General features: G+C 45.9%; 1 protein-coding gene across 1 annotated transcript in view; it reads right to left on the bottom strand.

Moving 5' to 3' along the window:
• Positions 1-335: 335 nt before the first annotated feature.
• Positions 336-27876, bottom strand: part of RAP2A (RAP2A, member of RAS oncogene family) — a 76351-nt gene continuing 48810 nt past the window's right edge. Inside the window, exon 2 of the mRNA XM_063953052.1 lies at positions 336-2430. Within this exon, the coding sequence (XP_063809122.1) occupies positions 2193-2430 (238 nt within the window). The 3' untranslated portion in view covers positions 336-2192. The remainder of the gene's footprint in view (positions 2431-27876) is intronic.

The following is a 27876-nucleotide window of genomic DNA, read 5'->3' as shown; positions in this document are numbered from 1 at the left end:
TAAGTAGCAGTCATCACTACTAGTGTTCATTAGCATCAGTTTTGTACCTGGTTCAAGAGATCTGTGCAAAATCAGATGGATCATTGGGTGCGCTCGACTCAACACAGCCCACAATTCTACCTACCGGCCAATAGAACAATTAGCATATGTAGAAATGCTCCGCTGGCACCCAGTTACACCCATACAGCCACAAGCGGAGATGCACACAACTCTGAATGAACCCCTTAGTATGAAATGTTTAAGAAGTACCATCATAAGGTTTCATTATTTATTTTTACTTATGTAACAATATGGCATGTAAAATAAAAAAAACCTTTATTTAGACGGAAACACAATTTAAGTTAAATATAGTTTATTTGTTGCCAGTTGTTGAAAAATGTGTGCTGCAAAAACCAGAACACCTGTTCCTCTAATGATATTATGGACATCGACATCATTGCCATGTAATTACATGCAAAGACAGTTCCCAAATATAGAATCATTATAGGCAAATGCAAGATATTTAAAATTGTGTGTCCATCTTGGAGACTTTTCTATTCCTCATTCACGGAATAAAAAAAAAAAAAAAAAAAGCATATCCTTTTTTTTTTTTTAAATAAAATAAAAAATGTATTCTTAGTAAGCTCTTGTTTACCTTCAAGACTTGCAAAACACTCCAAGGGGATTGGAGCACAAACTTCTCAGTGCTAGAAAATGACTTAAATATTTATGGAGGTGTCAATCACATGTGCAAAATACAATATTTGACTGTAACATGTTGGAACAAATTACAAGAGATGTAGCTAGATAACAGTACATTCTGGTCATATTTACTTCACTGAACAAAAATAAATTGCTAAATGATGCAATAAAGTTGTTATTTTGGAGCGGTTGAGGAAGAACAGAAATATGCGATATATAGAGGTAAACAAATCTTGTACATGTGATAGAAGCAAAATTTCAAAATGTTCTAATTTTGTTAGAGCCCACTGTCCTCAGCCCAAGCAGGGAAGAAGAAAACCCAATGCATTTTCTGTGTAACAGACACAACACATATTTATTCTGAGCCACAAAAAAATTATAAAAAAACCCCAAAAATTTCTCCGGATATTGTCATGTACACGTTTTACGCTGTGCAGCAAAACACAAGGAACCTCAGCTCGAATCTCAAATACAGTAATTGTAAACCAACATACACGTATACTGTACATTCACACTGCTTCTCATTCCCACAAAATAAAGAAAACTATCCTAGTAAATATTAGAAGATGCTAGCTTGTAGCAGTAAGAGGGTGTTCTTTTTTTAATGACTGTAATGTCAATTTTCTGCTCCCAAGTGGTCAATCCATTGAAATTTAGTTTCAGACAAGATTAAGCAGGTAATTTGCATTTGTGCGCAGTTGCCCATGCAAATAATAAATACTCAAGTCAATCTAAATTATAGGTCAGAACTTCAGCACCTTGTCACGGCAACACTCACTTCACAATAGCCAGTCAGCATCAAATAAAAAATAGCATCATATTTTTAAGTCAAATTGTTTTTCTAAATAAAAACCAGCCACCAACAGTAGATGTTATAACAGCTTCAGAAGTATAGGGGTCCATGATCGTTGGGAAGCATACAGAAAATAAAGTTTGGCCCCTCCTCTGGTTACAACATGGCTTCATTTTCCAAAGCAAGACTATCCATGCGTACATTAACATTCCTATGTCTTCATCTTGTATATCCAGTCGCTTAAGTATCCTTCACGTATTTCTTGTCGGATGGGGTATTTCTGAATATGTCATTTTGCACTAAAACGCAGCTAGAAAGTGCCTCGTCTTTGTGTACATTTATGTTCCTCAATGTCCAGTTCAGGGATCAGACAACACGAACCAGTCTTACCTCCGGTGTTTGAGCATTCTGCGTTCTGAATTTAGCAAAAATTATGCCTGTCTAATCATGGTCTCTAATAATTAGATGTGGTGATAAAGTAAAGCTGTGACAGCTCTGTCAAAATTTAATTTTAGAGTAATTTACCAACAGGAATTCAATAAATCAAAATAACCTGGGTTACTTAAATGCTATTCAGATTTTAGATGCTCTGCACAGTTCTCTCTCAATGTTTTTCTTTGGGTAAACCACATGGAAAAAAAAAAATGTAAATCAGTATTTTTTTTTTTTTAACCATTGCTGCTAAAATAATCATGTCTACCTAAGTTACATAAAACCGCTATTGTATATTGCACGAAGAACAGCAAGGGTCATCTTTATCCGGCTGGGCTGCATAGTTCATTTGCCTTACAATTTCTGCAAATAGCTCATCCACCATTGTTTTACTCTTAGCTGATGTCTCCATGAAAGGGCACCCCCAGTCTTCTGCCAAAGCACGCCCCTCACTGGAAGATACCTCACGTTCACTTTCTAGGTCAACTTTGTTGCCAACCAAGATTACTGGCACCTTTTCATATCTGTAAGAAAAGAAACATAAATTTACATAATGAAATAGAAAATTAATGTTCCTTATTCAATTATTTTTAGAATATTTAAGGAAACTTAATTGGAATATAAATCTATAGCATATTTTTTTTTTACCATTCCACTGGTAAATCAAATAGAAGTAAAACGGCACCACTTCGTGAACTTAATATTTACACCATAACGTCCCTTAACTAGTTTTAGTAGTTGCTCACACTAGGTGGCATTGCAAATAAATGGCTTACAGGTATTGACAGGTTTTTAGCGAAGCTGACTGTGAAAAGGGAGATTTACTAAGCAGTGAAAAGGAGTGGAGGAGAAGTGAGCCAGTGGAGAAGTTGCCCATTGGAACCAATCAGCATTAAATTAACATTTATAATTTGCATACTATAAAATTGAATAGAGCAGCTGACTGGTTGCCATTGGCAAATTCTCCACTCTTAATCATTGCCTAGTACATCTCCATGTCTCATCAATGACAAAGACAGCAATTCACTGTACAATAACTATGTTTATATGGCATGTTCTAACATATATTTCAGTTTAGAGAAAGCTTACAATGATTATAATTATGAAAATAATCTCTTTATAAATCGAAAATAGGATTTTAATTACCTACCAGTAAATCTTTTTCTCGTAGTCCGTAGAGGATACTGGAGATCCATTTAGTACCATGGGGTATAGATGGGACGACTAGGAGCCATGGGCACGTTAAGAATTTAAAAGTGTGGGCTAGCTCCTCCCTCTATGCCCCTCCTACCAGACCCAGTCTAGAAAAATCTGTGCCCGAGGAGACGGACATACTTTGAGAGAAGGATAAAGAAAGATAGTGGTGAAATTCCGAACCAGCACACACAAAACAGAGGAAAGCTATGCTAACCCAACTTTAAACAGGAACAGCAACAGCTGAACCAACAATACTTACCAAGTAAAAGTGCAGGAAGAACGAAGCCCCGGGCGGGTGCCCAGTATTCTCTATGGACTACGAGAAAAGGATTTACCGGTAAGTAATTAAAATCCTATTTTCTCTTACGTCCTAGAGGATACTAGGGTTCCATTTAGTACCATGGGGATGTACCAAAGCTCCCAAACCGGGTGGGAGAGTGCTGAGGTTCCTGCAGAACTGATTGACCAAACTGAAGGTCATCAGAGGCCAAAGAATTGAACTTGTAGAACTTAGCAAACAGTGTTTGAACCTGACCAAGTAGCTACTTGGCAGAGCTGTAAAGCCGAGATACCTCGGGCAGCCGCCCAGGAAGAACCCACCGAACTAGTAGAGTGGGCCTGTACAGATTTTGGAACCGGCAAACCTGCCGTAGAATAAGCATGCTGGATAGTGAACCTGATCCAGCGTGCAATTGTCTGCTTTGAAGCAGGACACCCAATTTTATTGGGATCATACAGAACAAACAGCGAGCCGGATTTCCTGTGACGAGATGTCCTCTTTACGTATACCTTCAAAGCCCTCACAATATCCAAAGACTTTAAAGTAGCGGAAGTGTCGGTGACAACCGGAACCACAATAGGTTGGTTGATGTGAAACGCAGACACCACTTTTGGAAGAAATTGCTGACGAGTTCGGAGTTCAGCTCTGTCCTCATGGAAAATTAAATAGGGGCTCTTGTGAGACAAAGTCCCCAGCTTCGACACACGTCTTGCTGAAGCCAAGGCCAACAGTGTGACGGTCTTCCACATAAGATATTTTATGTCCACCTCCTGAAACAGTTCAAACCAGTCCGATTGGAGGAACTGCAGCACCAAATTGAGATCCCAAGGTGCCGTGGGAGGCACAAAGGGAGGTTGGATGTGCAGAACCCCTTTCAAAAAGTTTTGACCTCAGGGAGAGAAGCCAATTGTTTTTTAAAGAAAATGGACAAGGCCGAAATCTGGACCTTTATGGAGCCCAGACGTAGGCCCACATCCACACCTGCCTGCAGAAAAAGCAGGAAACGTCCCAGGTGAAATTCCACAGTAGAATATTTTCTGCTCTCACACCAAGAGACATATTTCTTCCAAATAGGGTGGTAATGTTTAGACGTTACCCCCTTTGTGGCTTGGATCATAGTTGGGATAACTTTGTTAGGCATCCCTCTTCTGGCTGGAATCAGCCGTTCAACTTCCTTGCTGTCAAACTTAGCAGTGGTAAGTCCTGATAGACCAGGCATTCCCAACCACGGTCCTCAAGGCACACCAACAGTGCAGGTTTTAGAGATATCCAGGCTTCAGCACAGATGGACTTAATTAGTAGCTCAGTTATTTTGATTTAACCATCTGTGCTGCAGCCTGGATATCACTAAAATCTGCACTGTTGGTGTGCCTTGAGGACCGTGGTTGGGAATGCCTGTGATTGAGGAATGGGCCCTGTTGCAGAAGATCCTCGTGAAGAGGTAGAGACCACGGATCTTTGAGGAGCATCTCCGAAAGTCTGCGTACCAGGCCCTTCTTGGCCAGTCCGGAGCAATGAGTATTGCTTGAATCTTTTCCCTTTTTATTCTTTTGAGAATTCTTAGGATCAGAGGAAGAGGAGGAAACATGTACACCATCTGATAGACCCATGGAGTCGTCAGAGCGTCTACCGCCACTGCCTGTGGGGCTCTCGGCCTGGAACAATACTGCTTGAGCTTCTTGTTGAGACGAGAAGCCATCATGTCGAATTGTGGATATGCCCACCGATGTGTCAAGCACCTGAAAACCTCTGGGTGAAGGCCCCATTCCCCCGCGTGCAGGTCGTGTTTGCGGAGAAAGTTTGCTTCCCAGTTGTCTACTCCCAGAATGAAGACTGCTGGCAACGCCACAGCGTTTTTTTCTGCCCAGAGGAGAAATCTTGACACCTCTGACATTGCTGCTCAGCTTTTCGTTTATGTACATCACTGCAGTCACATTGTCCGACTGGACCTGAATAACCCAATCATGAGGAAGATAAGAGGCCTGCAGAAGGGCGTTGTATATGGCCCTGAGTTCCAGAATGTTGACTGGAAGGATGACTTCCTGACTTGACCATCTTCCTTGAAACTGCACCCCTGGGTGACTGCTCCACAACCTCTGAGTCTTGCATCCGCGGTTCACAGGATCCAGTCCTGAATTCCAAACCTCCGACGAGGTGAGAAATCTGTAGCCACCACAGAAGGGAGATCCTGGCTTCTGGCGACAGACGGAACCTCTGGTGCATCCATTTCCCCCAGAAGGCGAATACATAGATGCACTGATATCTGGGTTGACTTCAGGACATCCCGAACCATCGACTGGATTACCAATGCCTTTTCGAAACAGAAGAAACATTTTCTGCGACTCCGTATCCAGTACCATTCCCAGTAATGGTAGCCTCCTTGTTGGCTCTAGGTGAGATTTCGGAAAGATCAGAATCCACCCGTGATCCTGGAGAAGTTTAGTTGAGAGGTCAGTGCTGTCTAGCAACCTCTCCCTGACTGGCACCTTTATTAGAAGATCATCCAGGTACGGAATTATGTTCACTCCCTGCGTGCAGAATATAAACATCATCTCTGCCATCACTTTGGTGAATACCCTCGGTGCCGTGGAGAGACCAAATGGCAGGGCCTGGAACTGGTAGTGACAGTCCTGCAGTGAAAACCGTAGATAAGCCTGATGAGGCGGCCAGATCGGAATGTGAAGGTATGCATCCTTGATATCCAGAGACACAAGGAATTCCCCTTCCTCCAGACCTGAGATCACCGCTCTCAGGGACTCCATCTTGAACGTGAACACTCTTAAGAATGGGTTCAGAATTGGTCGTACCGAACCATTCGGTTTCGGTATTACAAACAAGTTGGAATAGTACCCCTTGTTGTGCAGATGAGGTGGAACTGGAACAATGACTTGAGTCTGTACCAGTTTTTGGATGGCCTGCTGTAAAGTTATATTTACCTCTTGTGAGGCTGGTAAGCCTGATTTGAAGAATCTGTGAGGTGGGAGGTCTTGGAACTCCAGTCTGTAGCCCTGGGAAATAAGATCTATGACCCAGGGATCCCGGCACGAACTTGACCAGATGTGACTGAAGAATTTTAGTTGGGCTCCCACCTGACAGTCCTCCAGGCATCGCGGTCCACGTTCATCCTGAAGGCTTTGAGGAAGCAGAGCCTGAGCTCTGTTCCTGAGCACCTGCAGTTGCTGGTTTGCGTGGTTAACTTCTTGCACCTCTGGAAACCATAGAAGCACCTCTGGATTTTCCATTAAACTTGGCTGTCCGAAAGGACTGTAAATTTGAAGCTGAATAAGCTTTCCTGGTTGGGGAAGGTACGTAGACTTACCCGCAGTAGCTTTGGAGATCCATTTGTCTAGTCTGTCTCCAAACAAGGCCTCTCCTGTGAATGGCAGGCCTACCACGCCTTTTCTGGAGTCCGCATCAGTAGTCCACTGGCGTAGCCACAAGTTCCTGCGTGCTGACACTGCCATAGCGGTGGTGCATGCATTAAGCAAACCAATCTCTTTTATGGCTTCCACCATAAAGTTTGCAGAGTCCTGTATATGCTGCAGGAGTAAAACAACATCCCCCCCCTAGACAAGGAATCTAATCCCTCAATTAGGTTACATGACCATTTAACAATGGCTTTTGTGATCAACGCACATGCAATAGTGGGTCTTTGGGCCACCCCAGCAGCTTTGTACAATGATTTGAGTGTAGTCTCAATTATAGAATCAGCCGTATCTTTTAGGGAGGCTGCACCAGGGACAGGCAATACAATCTTTTGTGACAGCCTAGAGACTGATGCGTCCACTATTGGTGGCTTTTCCCATTTTTTCCTATCCTCCAGAGGAAAAGATGAGAGCAACCTTTTAGGGATTTAAAATTTCTTATCAGGATTAACCCACGGTTCTTCAAATAGGGAATTTAATTCCTTTGATGCAGGAAAAGTGACCGAGGACTTATTTTTTACAGTAAAATAAGATTCCTCACACTCCTCTGATACCTTATCAGGAATTTGCAGAACATCTCTGATAGAGGCTCTTATAGAGGCTATTCCCTGTGACAGAGCAGCATCCCCCCCCCCCCCTCCAATTCCACCTCACCCACCTCCATGTCTGACCCGTCAGCGTAAGATTGCAGGATATGAGCCAGAGATCGTTTTTGCGGACAAATGGGAGGGGGTTGGGACTGAGCCTCTATTCATAAACTCATCCACAGTCTGTCTTAAGTATTGCGTCTCTCTCATTGTGGGATAGCTTTGTAGAAATATTTGAGATCATTCCCTTAATGGAATTAACCCACTCCGGTTCAGCCCTGCTATTCTGGGAAGGTACACTGCCCGGAGGACCCATTAGTGAGCCCCCTGGTGAAGAGGAACACTCCGCTGTACAAGAAACACACTCTTTGTCTGACATAATGTAAATGTGACAGCACACACACAGGAAAAGGTTAAGCACAATTAACCCACAAAGAGCCCTTCAGGGAGACACAGAGTTATTTGGAGCCAGCCCCCACCACACCCTTATCGCTAATGCCAAGCTTAGCCGAGTCGCAGACTAAGTACCCTGATAAGGGACTTAGTACACTAATAATAGCTCCCCCTCTGCTATGACCCCTGGTACCGCCGAGGTAATCTGGAGTCTCTCCAGAGGAGCTGCGCGTCCCTGTCAGTCAGCATCTGTGTCCACTGCTGAGGAAAAAATGGAGCTGGTGAGCTGCTGGATCCGCTCATAGTGAAGGCCCCGCCCCTTCAATGGCACGCAGTCTTCCCGCTTTTTTCATACTGGCTGAGGTAATCTGGTGCTTAAAATGGAGAGAAAACCATTTTAAGGCTTTTTGTGCAGTGTGGGTACTGTGTACAGTGTACTGAGACGCAGCTGTGTACTGTGTCTGGAGACGCATTCCACCCCGGTTAGAAGCCGTGCGTCTCCATACCCTCATGCTGACATAATGGGCGGTGACCCGCTAGTTGGCACACCGGTTTAGTACTCACCACTCTTCTATCTTCTGTCTCTGTTAGGGGTGGCGGCGTGCTGAGGGAATGTACGCTCGCTGTGGTGGGGCTTGCGAATAGTTCCCTCATGAGCTCAGTGTCCTGTCAGCGGGGAATGGGACAATTAACCCTTCAAGAGGTTGGGCCGTCCAACCCCTAAGTCCCACGAAGCAGGCAGGCTGGTGCCAACCAGCCCTGCCTGAAAATAACAAACATAAAATAAATGCAGAAAACTCCTCCGCCCACATTTTCTAAATGGAGTCTAGTAGGAGGGGCATAGAGGGAGGAGCCAGCCCACACTATCAAATTTTTAAAGTGCCCATGGCTCCTAGTGGACCCATCTATACCCCATGGTACTAAATGGAACCCTAGTATCCTCTAGGACGCAAGAGAAAAATATGTTACTCATAACATATTCAAATTTAACAATTTTTTTTCTCCTCACATTTATTTGCATACTCATGCCATAGGCCAGTGGTTCCCAAACTTTTTTGAATCACGGCGCCCTAGAGTATCAGAATTTTTTTCACGGCATCCCTAGGCCTAATGTTTAATGAGAAATTTAGAAAGAAATCTTAAAATAAGTAAATTATGTATATGTCATCCTTATGTTCAATTATGTGGTGAGGGACAGGATTTGCTTCTGTTTTCCCACATATATTATGATTGGAAGCCACCAGCTCTGGTTTTGCCTATTACATTGACATAAATAATTTGAATTGGTCCTGGACCACCAATCCAAGGCACCCCAGGGTGCCACGGCACACAGTTTGAGAACCACTGCCATAGGCACTAAGCAGATAAAGCGAAACACATGAGATACTAAGCATGTTAAACATAAGTGTTCAGGTAAATGAGGTGTTACTACATTGTAACAGCAGCACTGTTATATGCTGGTGGTGTAAAAGGGGTATTAATCTGAAAGGTAACAGTACCAAATGAAATGAATACAAGGATATGCAAACTGCTAGACCATGGTATGACATCTAATTTGTATATTCTTCTGCTTGCTAGCTGGGAGATCAATACTCGCCCTACATTCCCAAACAAAGGATATCCTAAATCTCTTCAGTTCTGACAAGATCCAAAATAATGCCCAATATTTTGTATATACCAAGGTGTAGGTAACTACAGAAGTGGGTGACAGGCTGTTCTGGGAATAGGAAAATTAAATTAGATTAGAATTAGCAAGTATGTTTGGGCTAATGCTAGATCTCAGGCAATTGCCACCCTTTGGAGTCACTGGCACATGGCTGATATCAATGAAGATATGAGAAAAGTTTTAACTCCTAGTTTAGTTAAGTTGAATGATGATGATAATAATAATAATAATAATAATAATATTTATACAGCACTTTTCTCCTAACAGGGCTCAACGTGCTTGACATTTACCTTTACAGCAAAAAATACAACACAAGCTTAACGGTAGATCTTAGTGAAACGCGTGAGTAAATAGGCAAGTCTGGAGTCTATTTTTAAGGATTTAGAGTGGAAGCTTCTCGCACTGTGCGGGGAAGAAAGTTCCATAGGGTCAGAGCCACAGTAATCGTGTGGGACAGTAAGGAATCAGAAGCTGCTTCTAGTACCTTGGGCCCTGGTCATGTACTTGGAGCCATGTTTCAGTAATTTCATTAAGAAAGCTGCTGATAAAGACTTTTTATTTACAAGCAAAGCCATGCTCCAGCATTATTATTACCAATGACATGTATAACAAGTACGATTTCTATAACAGAATGGGGCAGAATTACATTCCGGCAGGCGCAGAATCATTCAGGATCACCGGCACCGCTAGGCTGAAGGTCAGATAAATGCAGCTACTGTGACAATTGGAACATTCCAAGTACACAAACACATGGCAAAGAACACTCTGGCAAATTACTTGGTGACAAAACAAGTTACCCTATATAGCAGAAGCTGTAAAGTTATGTATAGGGTAGACATGAGGCCAATTATGTTGCAATAAGACTGTGTATAATGTAAATAGGTAAGCATGTGTAGAGGGATGAATTATTTACATTGGCACAGAGTGTTGTACATACAGTGTACATGCAAAAACAATCAGATCTGCTATGTATACTGTTACAGCCACTGGCGTTTCTATTATGGGTGCAATGTTTGCGGTGCTGGGCGCTGCAGCAGTTGCGGAAAAGACACACATCAAAAAAATAGATTGTAAGCTTGCGAGCAGGGCCTTCCTACCTCTATGACTGTTATCACCCAGTTTGTTATTGTTATTTCAAATTGTAAAGCGCAACGGAATTTGCTGCGCTATATAAGAAACTGTTAATAAATAAATAAATAATGGCCGCCGCGCATGCGCAGTTCGACTTTTGTCTCCAAAACACGGCGGGCGCCATGTTTCATGAGACCTGACACCGGGGGGTATGCGACCATAGTATGGTGAGACTTACAGGAGCAGTTTGGTACATACAATACCAATGCTTCCTAGCTAAAACCATCATGGTGACTATTTTTTAATTAAAATAACAAACATATAAAAACACATATGGCCTGCAAAGGAAAAAAACAGAGGCCTAGCACATTTTCCATTGTTTAATTTAGTGTTCATTCGAGCACCCTGCACCTGTCGCAACCTGTGCAGTTCCTCTGTCCTGTCTGGGGTGTCGCTACCTGCTTTGGTGCTTCTAGCACACTCTGGTCTGTATCACTCTGAGAAACAGAACAAACAGAACTTTCTCCCTGCACTATTTATCTATAAGAAGCAGGGCAGCATGGATTCACTTGACTCACACACTTATATAATAAAATATTTAATTTTAATCAATAATGACTAGTCATACATATATTAAAAAGGTCAGTAAAATAAAATAAAGCAGTATGATATACTACTTTATATTTGATTCCTAAGAGAGGTGGTTCATATCAAAAATTTTAAAATTAATAAAGGTTAAAACTAGCTGTCCATATGAGAATTTACTTGTAACTAAAGTTGCAGTATATTTGGATTGCTCCCAATTTAATAGCTGTCACTGGTAAAGTCATTCAGGATTAAACCCGTGTAGTGACTACATAGCTGAACTTTGCAACTGGAAATAAAAGTCCTCCACTACGGGAGCATTACGTGTAATCCCAGCGAGGTAGTGTATCTGGAGGAGGGAGAGACATGTCCTCAGACCATAGAAGGTTTAGTCCAGCTGCGGGACTCGCCATACCGCAGGTACCTGTAGCTGAATGAGCTCCCATCTTACTACTGCTGTATGTATCGTCTTCCACCTCAATAGCGCTTGCTCCAATATTTGTTGATGCATGTCCTCGCGGCTTTACAGCACTTATATCAACAGGTTTAAATCCAAATCAGGGTCCCAAATAGGTAGCCGCTGATGCGTTTCGCTCCAACTGGTGCTTTTTCAAAGAATCTGGGGTGTCGCTACCTGCTTTGATGCGTCTAGCACACTCTGGTCTGTATCACCCTGAGAAACAGACCAGTGTGTGCATGAAGGACCAGAGCAGAGAGCGACAAACCAGCCATGAACGAGGAACTGCATGGGTTATGACAGGCGCAGAGTTCTAGAAAGAGGACATGGTTAGACATACCCTACATAAATAGTATATACTTATGTGACTTTTAGATGTATTCTGGGGGTGGTCTTCAGGTTGCCGGCTGCCGGGCTCCCGGCGACCACCATACCGGCGCCGGAATACCGACAACTATTCTCCCTCTTGGGGGTCCAGGTCCCCCGTGGAGGGAGAATAAATAGCATGGCACCATGCCCTCAGTGTGACGAGTGCAAGGGGCTTATTTGCGCTCGCCCAGCTGTCAGTATGCCGGCGGTCGGGATTCCGATGCTGGTATGCTGGCCGCCGGGAGCCCGACCGCCGGCATCACATACTACACCCGTATTCTGGGTATATATAAAAATAAATCTCTACATACATACATACAAACAAACGTAACAAAACAAAACTAGAGGTATTGCACAATACAGGACTATTGTAACAGGTGAACTGTATCCAAGCAGATTTCAGCTCCCTTTTTGCACATACAGATGTCTAGACAGTCTGATGTTACACAATATTTCTTGCAATAGTGATGCAGTGTGTACAAATAAACCACAATGCTGGATAACAAAGGTGAAGACTTGCGCAGCCCTGATACTTTATTATAATTGAAATCTAAGCATCACACATTTTTATATCCACATTCTGACAAATAACACATACATTAGTAAGCTTCAGTAGGGTGGTCTTCAGGTTGCCGGCGGCCGGGCTCCCGGCGACCACCATAGCGATGCCGGAATCCTGACCGCTGGCATACCGATATCTTTTCTCCCTCTTGGGAGTCCACGACCCCCCTGGAGGGAGAATAGATAGCTTGCCAACGCGCCCGCAGCAGGCTCATTTGCGCTCGCCCAGCTGTCGTATGCCGGCGGTCGGGATTCCGGCGCCGGTATGCTGGTCACCAGGACACCGACCGCCGGCAAACCATACTACACCCCTTCAGTAGACTGGTATGACAATAAGTATACAATAAGAAAAGCTAACATATATTACATGTAGAGTTCTATATTACAAAGTTTGCTAGATCCACTGCATGTCATTTCAACTTTGCATTTAAAATAAGAATTTACTTACCGATAATTCTATTTCTCATAGTCCGTAGTGGATGCTGGGGACTCCGTAAGGACCATGGGGAATAGCGGCTCCGCAGGAAACTGGGCACAAAAGTAAAAGCTTTAGGACTAGCTGGTGTGCACTGGCTCCTCCCCCTATGACCCTCCTCCAAGCCTCAGTTAGGATACTGTGCCCGGACGAGCGTACACAATAAGGAAGGATATTGAATCCCGGGTAAGACTCATACCAGCCACACGAATCACACCGTACAACCTGTGATCTGAACCCAGTTAACAGCATGATAACAGAGGAGCCTCTGAAGAGATGGCTCACAACAATAATAACCCGATTTTTGTAACAATAACTATGTACAAGTATTGCAGACAATCCGCACTTGGGATGGGCGCCCAGCATCCACTACGGACTATGAGAAATAGAATTATCGGTAAGTAAATTCTTATTTTCTCTAACGTCCTAAGTGGATGCTGGGGACTCCGTAAGGACCATGGGGATTATACCAAAGCTCCCAAACGGGCGGGAGAGTGCGGATGACTCTGCAGCACCGAATGAGAGAACTCCAGGTCCTCCTCAGCCAGGGTATCAAATTTGTAGAATTTAGCAAACGTGTTTGCCCCTGACCAAGTAGCTGCTCGGCAAAGTTGTAAAGCCGAGACCCCTCGGGCAGCCGCCCAAGATGAGCCCACCTTCCTTGTGGAATGGGCATTTACAGATTTTGGCTGTGGCAGGCCTGCCACAGAATGTGCAAGCTGAATTGTACTACAAATCCAGCGAGCAATAGTCTGCTTAGAAGCAGGAGCACCCAGCTTGTTGGGTGCATACAGGATAAATAGCGAGTCAGATTTTCTGACTCCAGCCGTCCTGGAAACATATATTTTCAGGGCCCTGACTATGTCCAGCAACTTGGAGTCCTCCAAGTCCCTAGTAGCCGCAGGCACCACAATAGGCTGGTTCAAGTGAAATGCTGAAACCACCTTAGGGAGAAATTGAGGACGAGTCCTCAATTCTGCCCTGTCCGTATGAAAAATTAGGTAAGGGCTTTTATAGGATAAAGCCGCCAATTCTGAGACACGCCTGGCTGAAGCCAGGGCTAACAGCATTACCACCTTCCATGTGAGATATTTTAAGTCCACAGTGGAAAGTGGTTCAAACCAATGTGATTTTAGGAATCCCAAAACTACATTTAGATCCCAAGGTGCCACTGGAGGCACAAAAGGAGGTTGTATATGCAGTACCCCCTTGACAAACGTCTGTACTTCAGGAACTGAAGCCAGTTCTTTTCAGAAGAAAATCGACAGGGCCAAAATCTGAACCTTAATGGACCCTAATTTTAGGCCCATAGACAGTCCTGTTTGTAGGAAATGCAGGAAACGACCCAGTTGAAATTCCTCTGTAGGGGCCTTCCTGGCCTCGCACCACGCAACATATTTACGCCAAATACGGTGATAATGTTGTACGGTTACATCCTTCCTGGCTTTGATCAGGGTAGGGATGACTTCATCCGGAATGCCTTTTTCCTTCAGGATCCGGCGTTCAACCGCCATGCCGTCAAACGCAGCCGCGGTAAGTCTTGGAAGAGACAGGGTCCCTGCTGGAGCAGGTCCTTTCTTAGAGGTAGAGGCCACGGGTCCTCTGTGAGCATCTCTTGAAGTTCCGGGTACCAAGTCCTTCTTGGCCAATCAGGAGCCACGAGTATAGTCCTTACTCCTCTCCTTCTTATGATCCTCAGTACCTTGGGTATGAGAGGCAGAGGAGGGAACACATACACTGACTGGTACACCCATGGTGTTACCAGAGCGTCCAAAGCTATTGCCTGAGGGTCCCTTGACCTGGCGCAATATCTGTCTAGTTTTTTGTTGAGGCGGGACGCCATCATGTCCACCTTTGGTTTTTCCCAACGGTTCACAATCATGTGGAAGACTTCTGGGTGAAGTCCCCACTCCCCCGGGTGGAGGTCGTGTCTGCTGAGGAAGTCTGCTTCCCAGTTGTCCACACCCGGAATGAACACTGCTGACAGTGCTATCACATGATTTTCTGCCCAGCGAAGAATCCTTGCAACTTCTGTCATTGCCCTCCTGCTTCTTGTGCCGCCCTGTCTGTTTACGTGGGCGACTGCCGTGATGTTGTCCGACTGGATCAGCACCGGCTGACCTTGAAGCAGAGGTCTTGCTAGGCTCAGAGCATTGTAGATGGCTCTTAGCTCCAGGATATTTATGTGAAGTGATGTCTCCAGGCTTGACCACAAGCCCTGGAAATTTCTTCCCTGTGTGACTGCTCCCCAGCCTCTCAGGCTGGCATCCGTGGTCACCAGGACCCAGTCCTGAATGCCGAATCTGCGGCCCTCTAGAAGATGAGCACTCTGCAACCACCACAGGAGAGACACCCTTGTCCTTGGAGACGGGGTTATCCGCTGATGCATCTGAAGATGCGATCCGGACCATTTGTCCAGCAGATCCCACTGAAAAGTTCTTGCGTGGAATCTGCCGAATGGAATCGCTTCGTAAGAAGCCACCATTTTTCCCAGGACCCTTGTGCATTGATGCACTGACACTTGGCCTGGTTTTAGGAGGTTCCTGACTAGCTCGGATAACTCCCTGGCTTTCTCCTCCGGGAGAAACACCTTTTTCTGGACTGTGTCCAGAATCATCCCTAGGAACAGCAGACGTGTCGTCGGAATCAGCTGCGATTTTGGAATATTTAGAATCCACCCGTGCTGTCGTAGCACTACTTGAGATAGTGCTACTCCGACCTCTAACTGTTCTCTGGACCTTGCCCTTATCAGGAGATCGTCCAAGTAAGGGATAATTAAGACGCCTTTTCTTCGAAGAAGAATCATCATTTCGGCCATTACCTTGGTAAAGACCCGGGGTGCCGTGGACAATCCAAACGGCAGCGTCTGAAACTGATAGTGACAGTTCTGTACCACAAACCTGAGGTACCCTTGGTGAGAAGGGCAAATTGGGACATGGAGGTAAGCATCCTTGATGTCCAGAGACACCATATAGTCCCCTTCTTCCAGGTTCGCTATCACTGCTCTGAGTGACTCCATCTTGAATTTGAACCTTTGTATGTAAGTGTTCAAGGATTTCAGATTTAAAATAGGTCTCACCGAGCCGTCCGGCTTCGGTACCACAAACAGCGTGGAATAATACCCCTTTCACTGTTGTAGGAGGGGTACCTTGATTATCACCTGCTGGGAATACAGCTTGTGAATGGCTTCCAATACCGCCTCCCTGTCGGAGGGAGACGTTGGTAAAGCAGACTTCAGGAACCGGCGAGGGGGAGACGTCTCAAATTCCAATTTGTACCCCTGAGATACTACCTGCAGGATCCAGGGGTCCACTTGCGAGTGAGCCCACTGCGCGCTGAAATTCTTGAGACGACCCCCCACCGTACCTGAGTCCGCTTGTAAGGCCCCAGCGTCATGCTGAGGACTTGGCAGAAGCGGGGGAGGGCTTCTGTTCCTGGGAAGAGGCTGCCTGCTGCAGTCTTTTTCCCCTTCCTCTGCCCCGGGGCAGATATGAGTGGCCTTTTGCCCGCTTGCCCTTATGGGGACGAAAGGATTGAGCCTGAAAAGACGGTGTCTTTTTCTGCTGAGAGGTGACCTGGGGTAAAAAGGTGGATTTCCCAGCCGTTGCCATGGCCACCAGGTCCGATAGACCGACCCCAAATAACTCCTCCCCTTTATACGGCAATACTTCCATATGCCGTTTGGAATCCGCATCACCTGACCACTGTCGCGTCCATAACCCTCTTCTGGCAGAAATGGACAGCGCACTTACTCTTGATGCCAGAGTGCAAATATCCCTCTGTGCATCTCGCATATATAGAAATGCATCCTTTAAATGCTCTATAGTCAATAATATACTGTCCCTGTCCAGGGTATTAATATTTTCAGTCAGGGAATCCGACCAAGCCACCCCAGCACTGCACATCCAGGCTGAGGCGATTGCTGGTCTCAGTATAACACCAGTATGTGTGTATATACTTTTTAGGATATTTTCCAGCTTTCTATCAGCTGGCACCTTGAGGGCGGCCGTATCCGGAGACGGTAACGCCACTTGTTTTGATAAGCGTGTGAGCGCCTTATCTACCCTAGGGGGTGTTTCCCAACGCGCCCTAACCTCTGGCGGGAAAGGGTATAATGCCAATAATTTTTTAGAAATTAGCAGTTTTTATCGGGGGAAACCCACGCTTCATCACACACCTCATTTAATTCATCTGATTCAGGAAAAACTACGGGTAGTTTTTTCACACCCCACATAATACCCTTTTTTGTGGTACTTGTAGTATCAGAAATGTTCAAAACCTCCTTCATTGCCGTGATCATGTAACGTGTGGCCCTACTGGAAAATACGTTTGTTTCCTCACCGTCGACACTGGAGTCAGTGTCTGTGTCTAGGTCGACCATCTGAGGTAACGGGCGCTTTAGAGCCCCTGACGGTGTTTGAGACGCCTGGACAGGTATTAACTGTTTTTCCGGCTGTCTCATGTCGTCAACAGTCTTTTGTAAAGTGCTGACGCTATCACGTAATTCCTTCCATACGACCATCCAGTCAGGTGTCGACTCCCTAGGGGGTGACATCACTATTACAGGCAATTGCTCCGCCTCCTCACCAACATCGTCCTCATACATGTCGACACAACGTACCGACACACAGCACACACACAGGGAATGCTCTGATAGAGGACAGGACCCCACTAGCCCTTTGGGGAGACAGAGGGAGAGTTTGCCAGCACACACCAGAGCGCTATATATATACAGGGATAACCTGATATAAGTGTTTTTCCCTTATATAGCTGCTGTATTATTAATCTGCCAAATTTAGTGCCCCCCCTCTCTTGTTTTACCCTGTTTCTGTAGTGCAGGACTGCAGGGGAGAGTCAGGGAGCTTCCCTCCAACGGAGCTGTGAGGGAAAATGGCGCTTGTGTGCCGAGGAGATAGGCCGCCGAGAAGGGGGCGGAGCCTTTCTCCCGCTTTTTTAAGGAAAAACTGGCAGGGGTTAAATGCATCCATATAGCCCAGGAGCTATATGTGATGTATTTTTAGCCATCTAAGGTGTTTTTATTGCGTCTCAGGGCGCCCCCCCCCAGCGCCCTGCACCCTCAGTGACCGGAGTGTGAAGTGTGCTGAGAGCAATGGCGCACAGCTGCGGTGCTGTGCGCTACCTTATTGAAGACAGGACGTCTTCTGCCGCCGATTTCCCGGACCTCTTCAGTCTTCTGGCTCTGTAAGGGGGCCGGCAGCGCGGCTCTGGGACCCATCCATGGCTGGGCCTGTGATCGTCCCTCTGGAGCTAATGTCCAGTAGCCTAAGAAGCCCAATCCACTCTGCACGCAGTTGAGTTCGCTTCTTCTCCCCTTAGTCCCTCGGTGCAGTGAGCCTGTTGCCAGCAGGTCTCACTGAAAATAAAAAACCTAAAACTTTTCACTAAGCAGCTCAGGAGAGCCACCTAGTGTGCCCCCTTCTCGTTCGGGCACAAAAATCTAACTGAGGCTTGGAGGAGGGTCATAGGGGGAGGAGCCAGTGCACACCAGGTAGTCCTGAAGCTTTTACTTTTGTGCCCAGTCTCCTGCGGAGCCGCTATTCCCCATGGTCCTTACGGAGTCCCCAGCATCCACTTAGGACGTTAGAGAAAAACAAATACCCAAACTGCCCTATAGTAGAAATGAGCCCTTACCCTGTCAAACCATATTACGCATACATGACTTAATTATTAGTTCTAGCTCCTGCCTAATCCATTTGGTAAAGGTAGTCTTTGACAAATGTGGATAAGCAAGTTTATTTAAGATACAATCACTGATAACAGATAGCAATTAAGCTAAAGTGACATTCATTAGAATGCCAATCCTTCCTATATAGGCTTCTAAGAGAAGTTATTTTACCCCCAACTGATGCCACCAACTTGTAATGAAAGAGAGTAGGGGGCCCCTGTGCACACTTCGTGTGGGCCCCCTCCTCTCCATGGCGCCGTAGGCCCCTGCAATATGCCGGAGTCTACTGTGCATGCGCAGGTCTCCTTAAACATGGCGCCCGCCATGTTTTGGAGACAAAAAATTAAAAACTGCGCATGCGAAGCGGGCATTTTTATGTTTTTTGGCAGCGACAGCTGCCGCTGCAGCGCCCGGCGATGGACTTCGGATGGTGAGTATGAAAATATGGGTGCAATGTGTGCGGTGTGGGTCCCCCCTGGACCCAGGGGCCCGTGTGCACCGCAAACATTGCACCCATGATGGAAACGCCAGTGTGTGTGTGTGTATGATGACACAGTGCGGACAGTATGAGAAACAGGACATAGACAAAATATACAGACGTAGCATTTACATTACAATTGGAAGGCATAATGAGAGGGATGAGGGTAGCTCAGAGTAGACACAGGGAAGATGGGAGGGTGCATTAGTAGGTCTAAGTTAAGCTCTAATAAAACAGACAGTATTTAAAGACTGGGGGAACCTGATCGGTATGGTGAGGAATTCCATGGGTGAGATTCAAATGATATATCACGCCCAATTTCCTTTCTAAAATGATCTCCGTTATCGCGCATATTGCGCCCATAGTAATCAGGTTTAGCTGTGTAAAGGGTTGGGTGCCTCGCTACTCCGGGGGTAGCGAGCTGAAATAATGATACAATGTCCCTGAGGGAAGAAACAGAATGGGTGTGGAAAGGGGTGAAAAGAATTGAATCCCGCCCCATGTGTTTCAGTATAGAAGTCTTGTTCCCTGCAGAAATGGTTAGCAGAGGGCAGGCTCAGATTAGAGGTAGGTCTAAGATAGCCAATGGGAGTGTGTTTTGAGATTAGACTTTTGCAGGGGTGGTGTTGAGGGCTTTGTAGGTTAGTGTGAATAATTTGAAATGGATTTTGGAGGGCATGGAAAGCCAGTGCCCTGCACTGGCTTGTGGGAGACATTCAGCGGCATGAGGTCCGGTCAGTCTTGATGTGGGTGAATAACAAGTATGAGGAAATGTCAGTTGTTTCTTTTGTAAGATAAAATGCATATTATGGAAATGTGACAGTGGTGACAAACAAGTTGAATAGGTGAGCTAATGATGAGCATGCAATGTAGGAGAGAGAACAGAGATTAAGGGAGGGGAAGGTTGTAGGGAGAGAAGATCATTGTGTCTATCATGTCTCTATTACATTTTGGAAAATGAGAGACAAAATCATGGACTGTTATGGAGGAAGGTGGAGGTGGGCAAAGAAGTGAGTTAAAGGTGGCAAAGAGGCGACAGTGGGTAAGGTAACTTGGTGGATATTGAATAGCAAAGTATGTTTATCTATTTTAGCATGTTATAACACTTCCCTTTGATTTTCCAAATAAATGCTATAATAGAAAATATTAATTCACGTGCAGACCCATTATGACCGTTTCTCATCAGAAATTCATAAAAATTCATAATAGTATAATATATTTTGTAATTATCTCCTATATTGCTGTTTTAGAGCATAAATAATACCGGTAAATCCTTTTCTCTTAGTCCGTAGAGGATGCTGGGGACACGCCAAGAACCATGGGGTATAGACGGGATCCGCAGGAGACAGGGGTACTTTAAGACCTTTAAGGGGCGTGAACTGGCTCCTCCCTCTATGCCCCTCCTCCAGACTCCAGTTATAGGAACTGTGCCCAGGGAGACGGATATTTCGAGGAAAAGGATTTATTGTTAAACTAAGGTGAGATACATACCAGCTCACACCACAAACACGTCGTCCAAAATGGCATTTAACAGAATTCCAGTCAAAGGCATGAACCATGTCAGCAACAGGCTGACTATAACAGAAACACAACCTGTGTGCAAACCTAACTAATAACAAATAACTGCAGACAGAGTCCGCACTGGGACGGGCGCCCAGCATCCTCTACGGACTAATAGAAAAGGATTTACCGGTAGGTATTAAATTCCTATTTTCTCATACGTCCTAGAGGATGCTGGGGACACTTCAAGAACCATGGGGTTTATACCAAAGCTCTAGAACGGGCGGAAGAGTGCGGATGACTCTGCAGCACCGATTGACCAAACATGAGGTCCTCATCAGCCAGGGTATCAAACTTGTAAAATTTGGCAAAAGAATTTGAACCCGACCAAGTAGCTGCTCGGCAGAGTTGTAATGCAGAGACTCCGCGGGCAGCCGCCCAGGATGAGCCCACTTTCCTGGTAGAGTGGGCCTTCACTGATTTCGGTAACGGCAATCCAGCCGTAGAATGAGCATGCTGAATTGTATTGCAGATCCAGCGCGCAATAGTCTGCTTTGAAGCAGGCGTTCCAATCTTGTTGGCAGCATACAGGATAAACAGAGCTTCCGTTTTCCTAAGTTGAGCCGTTCTGGCGACATAAATCTTCAAGGCCCTGACAACATCGAGAGATTTTGACTCCGCGAAGGCGTCCGTAGCCACTGGTACCACAATAGGCTGGTTCATGTGGAACGATGAAACCACCTTCGGCAGAAATTGTTGACGAGTCCTCAACTCCGCTCTATCCTCATGGAAGATTAAATAAGGGCTCTTGTGAGACAAAGCCGCTAACTCAGACACCCGCCTTGCGGATGCTAAGGCCAATAGCATGACTACTTTCCAAGTGAGAAATTTAAACTCAACCTTCTGTAAAGGTTCAAACCAATGTGATCGAAGAAAATGCAACACCACGTTAAGATCCCATGGTGCCACTGGGGGCACAAATGGAGGTTGGATGTGCAAAACTCCTTTCACGAAAGTCTGAACTTCTGCAAAGGAGGCCAATTGTTTTTGAAAGAAAACCGATAAGACCAAAATTTGCACTTTAAATCGAGCCTAACTTTAGGCCCGCATCCACACCTGCTTGCAGAGAATGGAGAAAACGCCCTAGCTGAAATTCTTCCGTAGGAGCCTTCTTGGATTCGGGCTAGGATCCGGCGTTCAACCGCCAAGCCGTCAAACGTAGCCGCGGTAAGTCGTGGTACACGCACGGTCCCTGCTGTAACAGATCCTCTTGTAGAGGAAGAGGCCAGGGATCTCTTATGAGTAATTCCTGAAGATCTGGATACCAAGCCCTCCTTGGCCAGTCCGGAGCAATGAGGATCACCTGAACCTTTGTTCTTCTTATGATCTTTAGCACCTTTGGAATGAGTGGAAGTGGAGGGAACACGTACATCATGTCTATTTGAGGAATTCCCCAAAGACTTGTCACTTCTGTGAAGACCTCTTGATGAAGACCCCACTCTCCTGGATGGAGATCGTGTCTGCTGAGGAATTCTGCTTCCCAGTTGTCCACTCCTGGAATGAAGATTGCTGAAAGAGCGCTTGTATGTCCTTCAGCCCAGTGGAGAACATTTGTGGCCTCCGCCATTGCCGCCCTGCTCTTTGTTCCGCCCTGGCGGTTTATGTGCGCTACTGCTGTTATGTTGTGTGACTGTATTAGGACGGGCAGGTTGCGAAGAAGATGTTCCGCTTGAAGAAGGCCGTTGTAAATGGCCCTTAACTCTAGAACGTTTGTGTGTAAACAAACTTCCTGGCTTGACCATTTTCCCTGGAAGGTTTCCCCCTGTGTGACTGCTCCCCAGCCTCGGAAACTCGCATCCGTGGTTACTAGGATCCAGTCCTGGATCCCGAACCTGCGTCCCTCTAGAAGGTGAGAGCTGTGCAGCCACCACAGGAGTGAGATTCTGGTCTTGGAGGTTAGGATTATTTACCGGTGCAGGTGCAGATGGGATCCGGACCACTTGTCCAAAAGGTCCCACTGAAACACTCTGGCATGGAATCTGCCAAACTGAATGGCCTCGTAGGCCGCCACCATCTTCCCCAGCAATCGAGTGCATTGATGGATTGATACTCTCGCTGGTTTCAGAATTTGTTTGACCAAACTCTGAATTTCCAGAGCCTTCTCTTCTGGAAGAAAAACACTGTAATTCCGTGTCCAGAATCATTCCCCAAAACGACAGCAGTTTCGTCAGATTCAACTGTGACTTCGGCAAGTTTAGGAGCCAACCATGTTGCTGTACAACTGTCAGGGAGAGCGCAATGTCCTGCTCCAGCTTGTCTTTGGATCTCACCTTTATCAGGAGATCGTCCAAGTAAGGGATAATTGTGACTCCTTGTTTCCGAAGGAGAACCATCATTTCCGCCATTACCTTGGTGAAAATCCTCAGAGCCGTGGACAGACCAAACGGCAACGTCTGAAATTGGTAATGACAATCCTGAATAGCAAACCTCAGGTAAGCCTGATGCGGAGGATATATGGGGACGTGTAAGTAGGCATCTTTTATGTCAACCGACACCATGAAATCCCCTTCCTCCAGACTGGAAATCACTGCTCGGAGAGATTCCATCTTGAATTTGAATTTTCTTAGGTAAAGATTGAGGGACTTTAGGTTCAGAATTGGTCTGACCGAACCGTCCGGTTTCGGGACCACAAACAGGCTTGAATAAAAGCCTTCTCCCTGATGCGACGGGGGAACCCTGATAATGACTTGATTTAGACACAACTTTTGTATCGCATCGCTTACAACCTTCCTATCCGGAAGAGAAGCTGGTAGGGCAGATTTGAAAAATCTGTGAGGGGGCACGTCTTGAAACTCCAGTTTGTACCCCTGGGACACTATTTCTAAAACCCATGGGTCCAGGGCCGAACGAGACCAGAATTGACTGAAGAGCTTAAGACGTGCCCCCACCGGTGCGGACTCCCGCAGGGGAGCCCCAGCGTCATGCGGTGTATTTGGAAGAAGCCGGGGAGGACTTCTGCTCCTGGGAACCTGCCACAGCCGGAGATCTTTTACCTTTTCCTCTTCCTCTATTGGCAAGGAAAGAATAACCTCAGCCTTTTTTGTATTTATTTGGCCGAAAGGACTGTATCTGAAAGTGGTGAGCTTTCTTTTGTTGTGGAGGAACATAAGGCAAAAATGATGACTTACCCGCGGTAGCCGTAGATACCAAATCAGCGAGACCCTCACCAAACAAGATACTACCTTTATATGGGAGAGACTCCATAGCTTTCTTAGAGTCAGCATCAGCATTCCATTGATGAATCCACAATGCTCGTCTAGCTGAAATTGCCAAGGCATTGGCTCTTGATCCCAAAATGCCAATATCTCTCGCCGCCTCCTTTAGGTACGCCGCAGCGTCCCTGATATAAACCAGAGTTAACAGGATGTTATCCCTATCTAGGGTATCTATATCAAATGACAAGTTATCTGCCCATTTTTCAATAGCACTACTCACCCACGCCGATGCAATGGTTTGTCTGAGCAGCGTACCTGTGGCGATGTAAATGGATTTTAACGTAGTCTCCGGTCTACGATCTGCAGGATCCTTAAGGGCTGCCGTGTCAGGAGACGGTAAAGCCACCTTTTTAGACAACCGTGATAGAGCCTTGTCCACAATGGGAGAGGATTCCCACTTATCTCTATCCCCAGAGGGGAACGGATACGCCACCTGAATCCTTTTGGGAATCAGAAACTTTTTGTCCGGATTTTCCCACATTTTTTCAAAAAAGGTATTCAGTTCATGAGAGGGCGGAAATGTTACCTCAGGTTTTTTCCCCTTAAACATACAGACCCTAGTATCAGGAACAGCAGGGTCCTCAGTGATATGTAACACGTCTTTTATTGCCACAATCATGTACTGTATGTTCTTTGCCAATTTTGGGTCTAATTTGGCATCACTATAGTCGACACTGGAGTCAGTGTCCGTGTTGGTATCTGTGTCTGCCAACTGAGCAAATGAACGTTTATGTGACCCCGAAGGGGTCTGGACCTGTGATAACACATCCTCCACAGATTTCTTCCATGCCTGGTTCTGAGATTCAGATTTATCTAATCTTTTATTAATAAGAGCCACATTAGCATTCAACACATTTACCCAATCAGGAGTTGGCGGTGCCGACAGGGTCACTCCCACAGCCGTTTCTGTCCCTACCACAGCATCCTCCTGGGAAGAGCACTCAGCCTCAGACATGCCAACACACGTGTACCGACACCCACAGACACACTGGGCAAATAGGGGACAGACCCATAGTAAAGCCTGTCAGAGAAACACAGAGGGAGTTTGCCAGCTCACAACCCAGCGCTCAATCCCAGATCTGAAACTCTAATATAAAGCCCCAGAAAAGTAGCGCTTTTATATTTGCACCAAATTATGTGCCCCCCCCCGTTTTGCACCCTGTTACTTGTACAGCAGTGTTTGGAAGAGAGGTTCAGCGTCTCTGCAGCTTCTGTGAAGAGAAAATGGCGCTGGTGAGAGCTTAACGGGGCGCTTCAGCCCCGCTATTTTTTAATATATAATACTGGCGGGGGTTCAGATCTTATGCCCCGGCACTCCAATCCACTCTTGCCAGCCTTAAAATGATGATTTTATGCTGCCAAGGGACCCCCCCCCCCCCCGCACCCTGTAGTGCCTGTGTGGGAGCATGGCGCGCAGCGCGATCGCTGTGCGGTACCTCAGAAAGCAGTCACTGAAGTCTTCTGATCTACTTCTACTCACCTGTCTTCTGACTCTGCAAGGGGGGTGACGGCGGGCTCTGGGAGTGAACCCCTAGGCGTACCTAGTGTTCCAAACCCTCAGGAGCTAATGGTGTCCTGTAGCCAAGAAGCAGAGCCTTTAAACTCATTACAGGTAGGTCTGACTTCTCTCCCCTAAGTCCCACGATGCAGAAAGTACCGTTGCCAGCAGCCTCCCTGAAAATAAAAAACCTAACAAAGTATTTTCAGAGAAACTCAGTAGAGCTCCCCTGTGTGTGACCAGTCTCCCTGGGCACAATTCTAAAACTGGAGCCTGGAGGAGGGGCATAGAGGGAGGAGCTAGTTCACGCACCTTAAAGGTCTTAAAGTGCCCATGTCTCCTGCGGATCCCGTCTATACCCCATGGTTCTTGAAGTGTCCCCAGCATCCTCTAGGACTTATGAGAAAATATAACATTAAGTTTTCAATATACTTTTAAAATGAGCATTTAGCTTATGTTGTAGCAGTTGCCCACATTAACAAAACTTTAAACAGAATAGCATAAGCTCCTATTCACAGGTGTCTTGTGTCAGGATTTGTGCAAATGCATGTAGACTTTAACATTTCCATAGGCTACAGGGGATCAGTACTAAATGCCGCTGGTCGAAATACCGACGCCGGAATCCCGACCACACAATGCCGACAGGGGTGGCGAGCGGAACGCAGCCCCTTGCGGGCTCGCTTCGCCCGCCACGCTGCGGGCACGGTGCCTCGCTACGCTCGGCACACTATTATATTCTCCCTCTATGGGTGTCGTGGACACCCACGGAGGGAGAATATGTCGGGATTCCGGCGGTCGGGATTCCGGCGTCGGTATTTCGACCGCCGGGATTCCGTCCGGCGGCATCTTGACCGGATCCCGGCTACAGAGCAGCAACAAGCAACGGGCGGACTAATGTGGTGTGAGGACGTTCCTTGCAAAGCACAGAGTAGGAGAACTGCAGCACCTAGGATTTCAGGATAGTGCAAGAATTTCATTTGCTACCAAGATCATTGAAATGAGATGATGGACCTAGGACCTCATTCGGCTTGGATCGCTATTAAGACAGAAGTTACTATTTTCTCAATCCTACTACTAACAATCACATGTAGAGCCGCCAAGAAAGGTAAGAGACGCCCACCGACGCAATCGCAAAATTGTATATACAATCACAGAATTGCGATGCATATACTGAAATAGAGTACCATCAACATTTGCAGCTGACCCAGGGCTCCTAGGAATAATGAGAATGCAGTCACATCAGCCCCATTTTTAGTCGCAATCCATTGCAACTGTCGTCAGATACACGCCCTAAAAACAGCCATGATCAGTCTGCGTTTTTCCAACCACTCCCCACAAACACCATGTTAACACCCACAAATACCTGTGGGTATTGCAATTTACCTGTCAAATTGCGATCGCAATTTAGCCTTCGCAGTGCATGCACAGTCTGCCGATAATCACATGAAGTGCTATTTGGCAAATGTACTGATTTATTGGCAATTTTTTGCAGGATTTAAAGCAGTGGTTAAATGGCCACTAGCCATTCACTTCATATTTAATATCCCACCAAACTGGCATACTGTTTCTGTCCCCACTTCCCCCGTTGCACAAGACTTTGATGAGCTGTCAAAGCCCCATATTGTGAATACTATTGCTCAGAAAGGGCTGTCTGAACGACATTGTTCACAATATCGCCTAGTGTGTACACTCATTATCGTTAACAATGTGTGCTCCCACGCTCCGTTAACGACCCCCTCCCTCGTCTGACTATGTACAGACGAGGGATGTCCTTGTTAATGATAGCCATGCTGCAGATGTAGCATGGGTGGCGTAGCCCACAACCTCACTCCCTTCCCCGCTGGCATCAGCAAGTGTGTATGCCAATATCAGTGTCAGCGGGGGCTCAGCTAGTGTGTACGGGGCTTTACTGTGGTAATATTGTTACTGTATTATCTTATTGCAACCTATCTTCAGCCAGTCAGCAGTGTGTGCTAGTGTACAGTCGGCTGCCCAAGATGAAATGCGCACCCCTTTTTCTGTTTTTACACAAGAAAAAGTGGGGAACATAACTACAATGCTGCAAGCCTGCTCATAACACTGCATGTCATCATTCCTGTCCCTACCTCATTTTCTGTTCTAAACACCGACATGTCATTAATTTGGGATGGAGACATTCTATAACTCCCTTTTAGCTACCTCGAGGCGCAATTAAGCTCATCTATGTGCACCTCCAGACTTGATGATTTTTGTTGCCAACCCCATAGGGTTGCGCTCAAATACCCACGAATCTGGGATGAGTTCAGGTCACGTCGTTTGCAAGTTGCCCTTGCTGGCATTTCCACAACTGCTGCAAAGGCAACTCGTCCCCCTCATACTTAATACGATTGACCTCTAACTATTTTAATATATCATTCAAGTATCACACACAGAAGATTGATTAATTGTATATCACTATCTTGGCAGAAAATTAAATCATCCACATAGA

The sequence above is a fragment of the Pseudophryne corroboree genome, chromosome 2 (genome assembly GCF_028390025.1).
Source record: "Pseudophryne corroboree isolate aPseCor3 chromosome 2, aPseCor3.hap2, whole genome shotgun sequence".
Classification (NCBI taxonomy): Eukaryota; Metazoa; Chordata; class Amphibia; order Anura; family Myobatrachidae; genus Pseudophryne; species Pseudophryne corroboree.
This window is presented reverse-complemented; position numbering and strand designations above follow the sequence as displayed.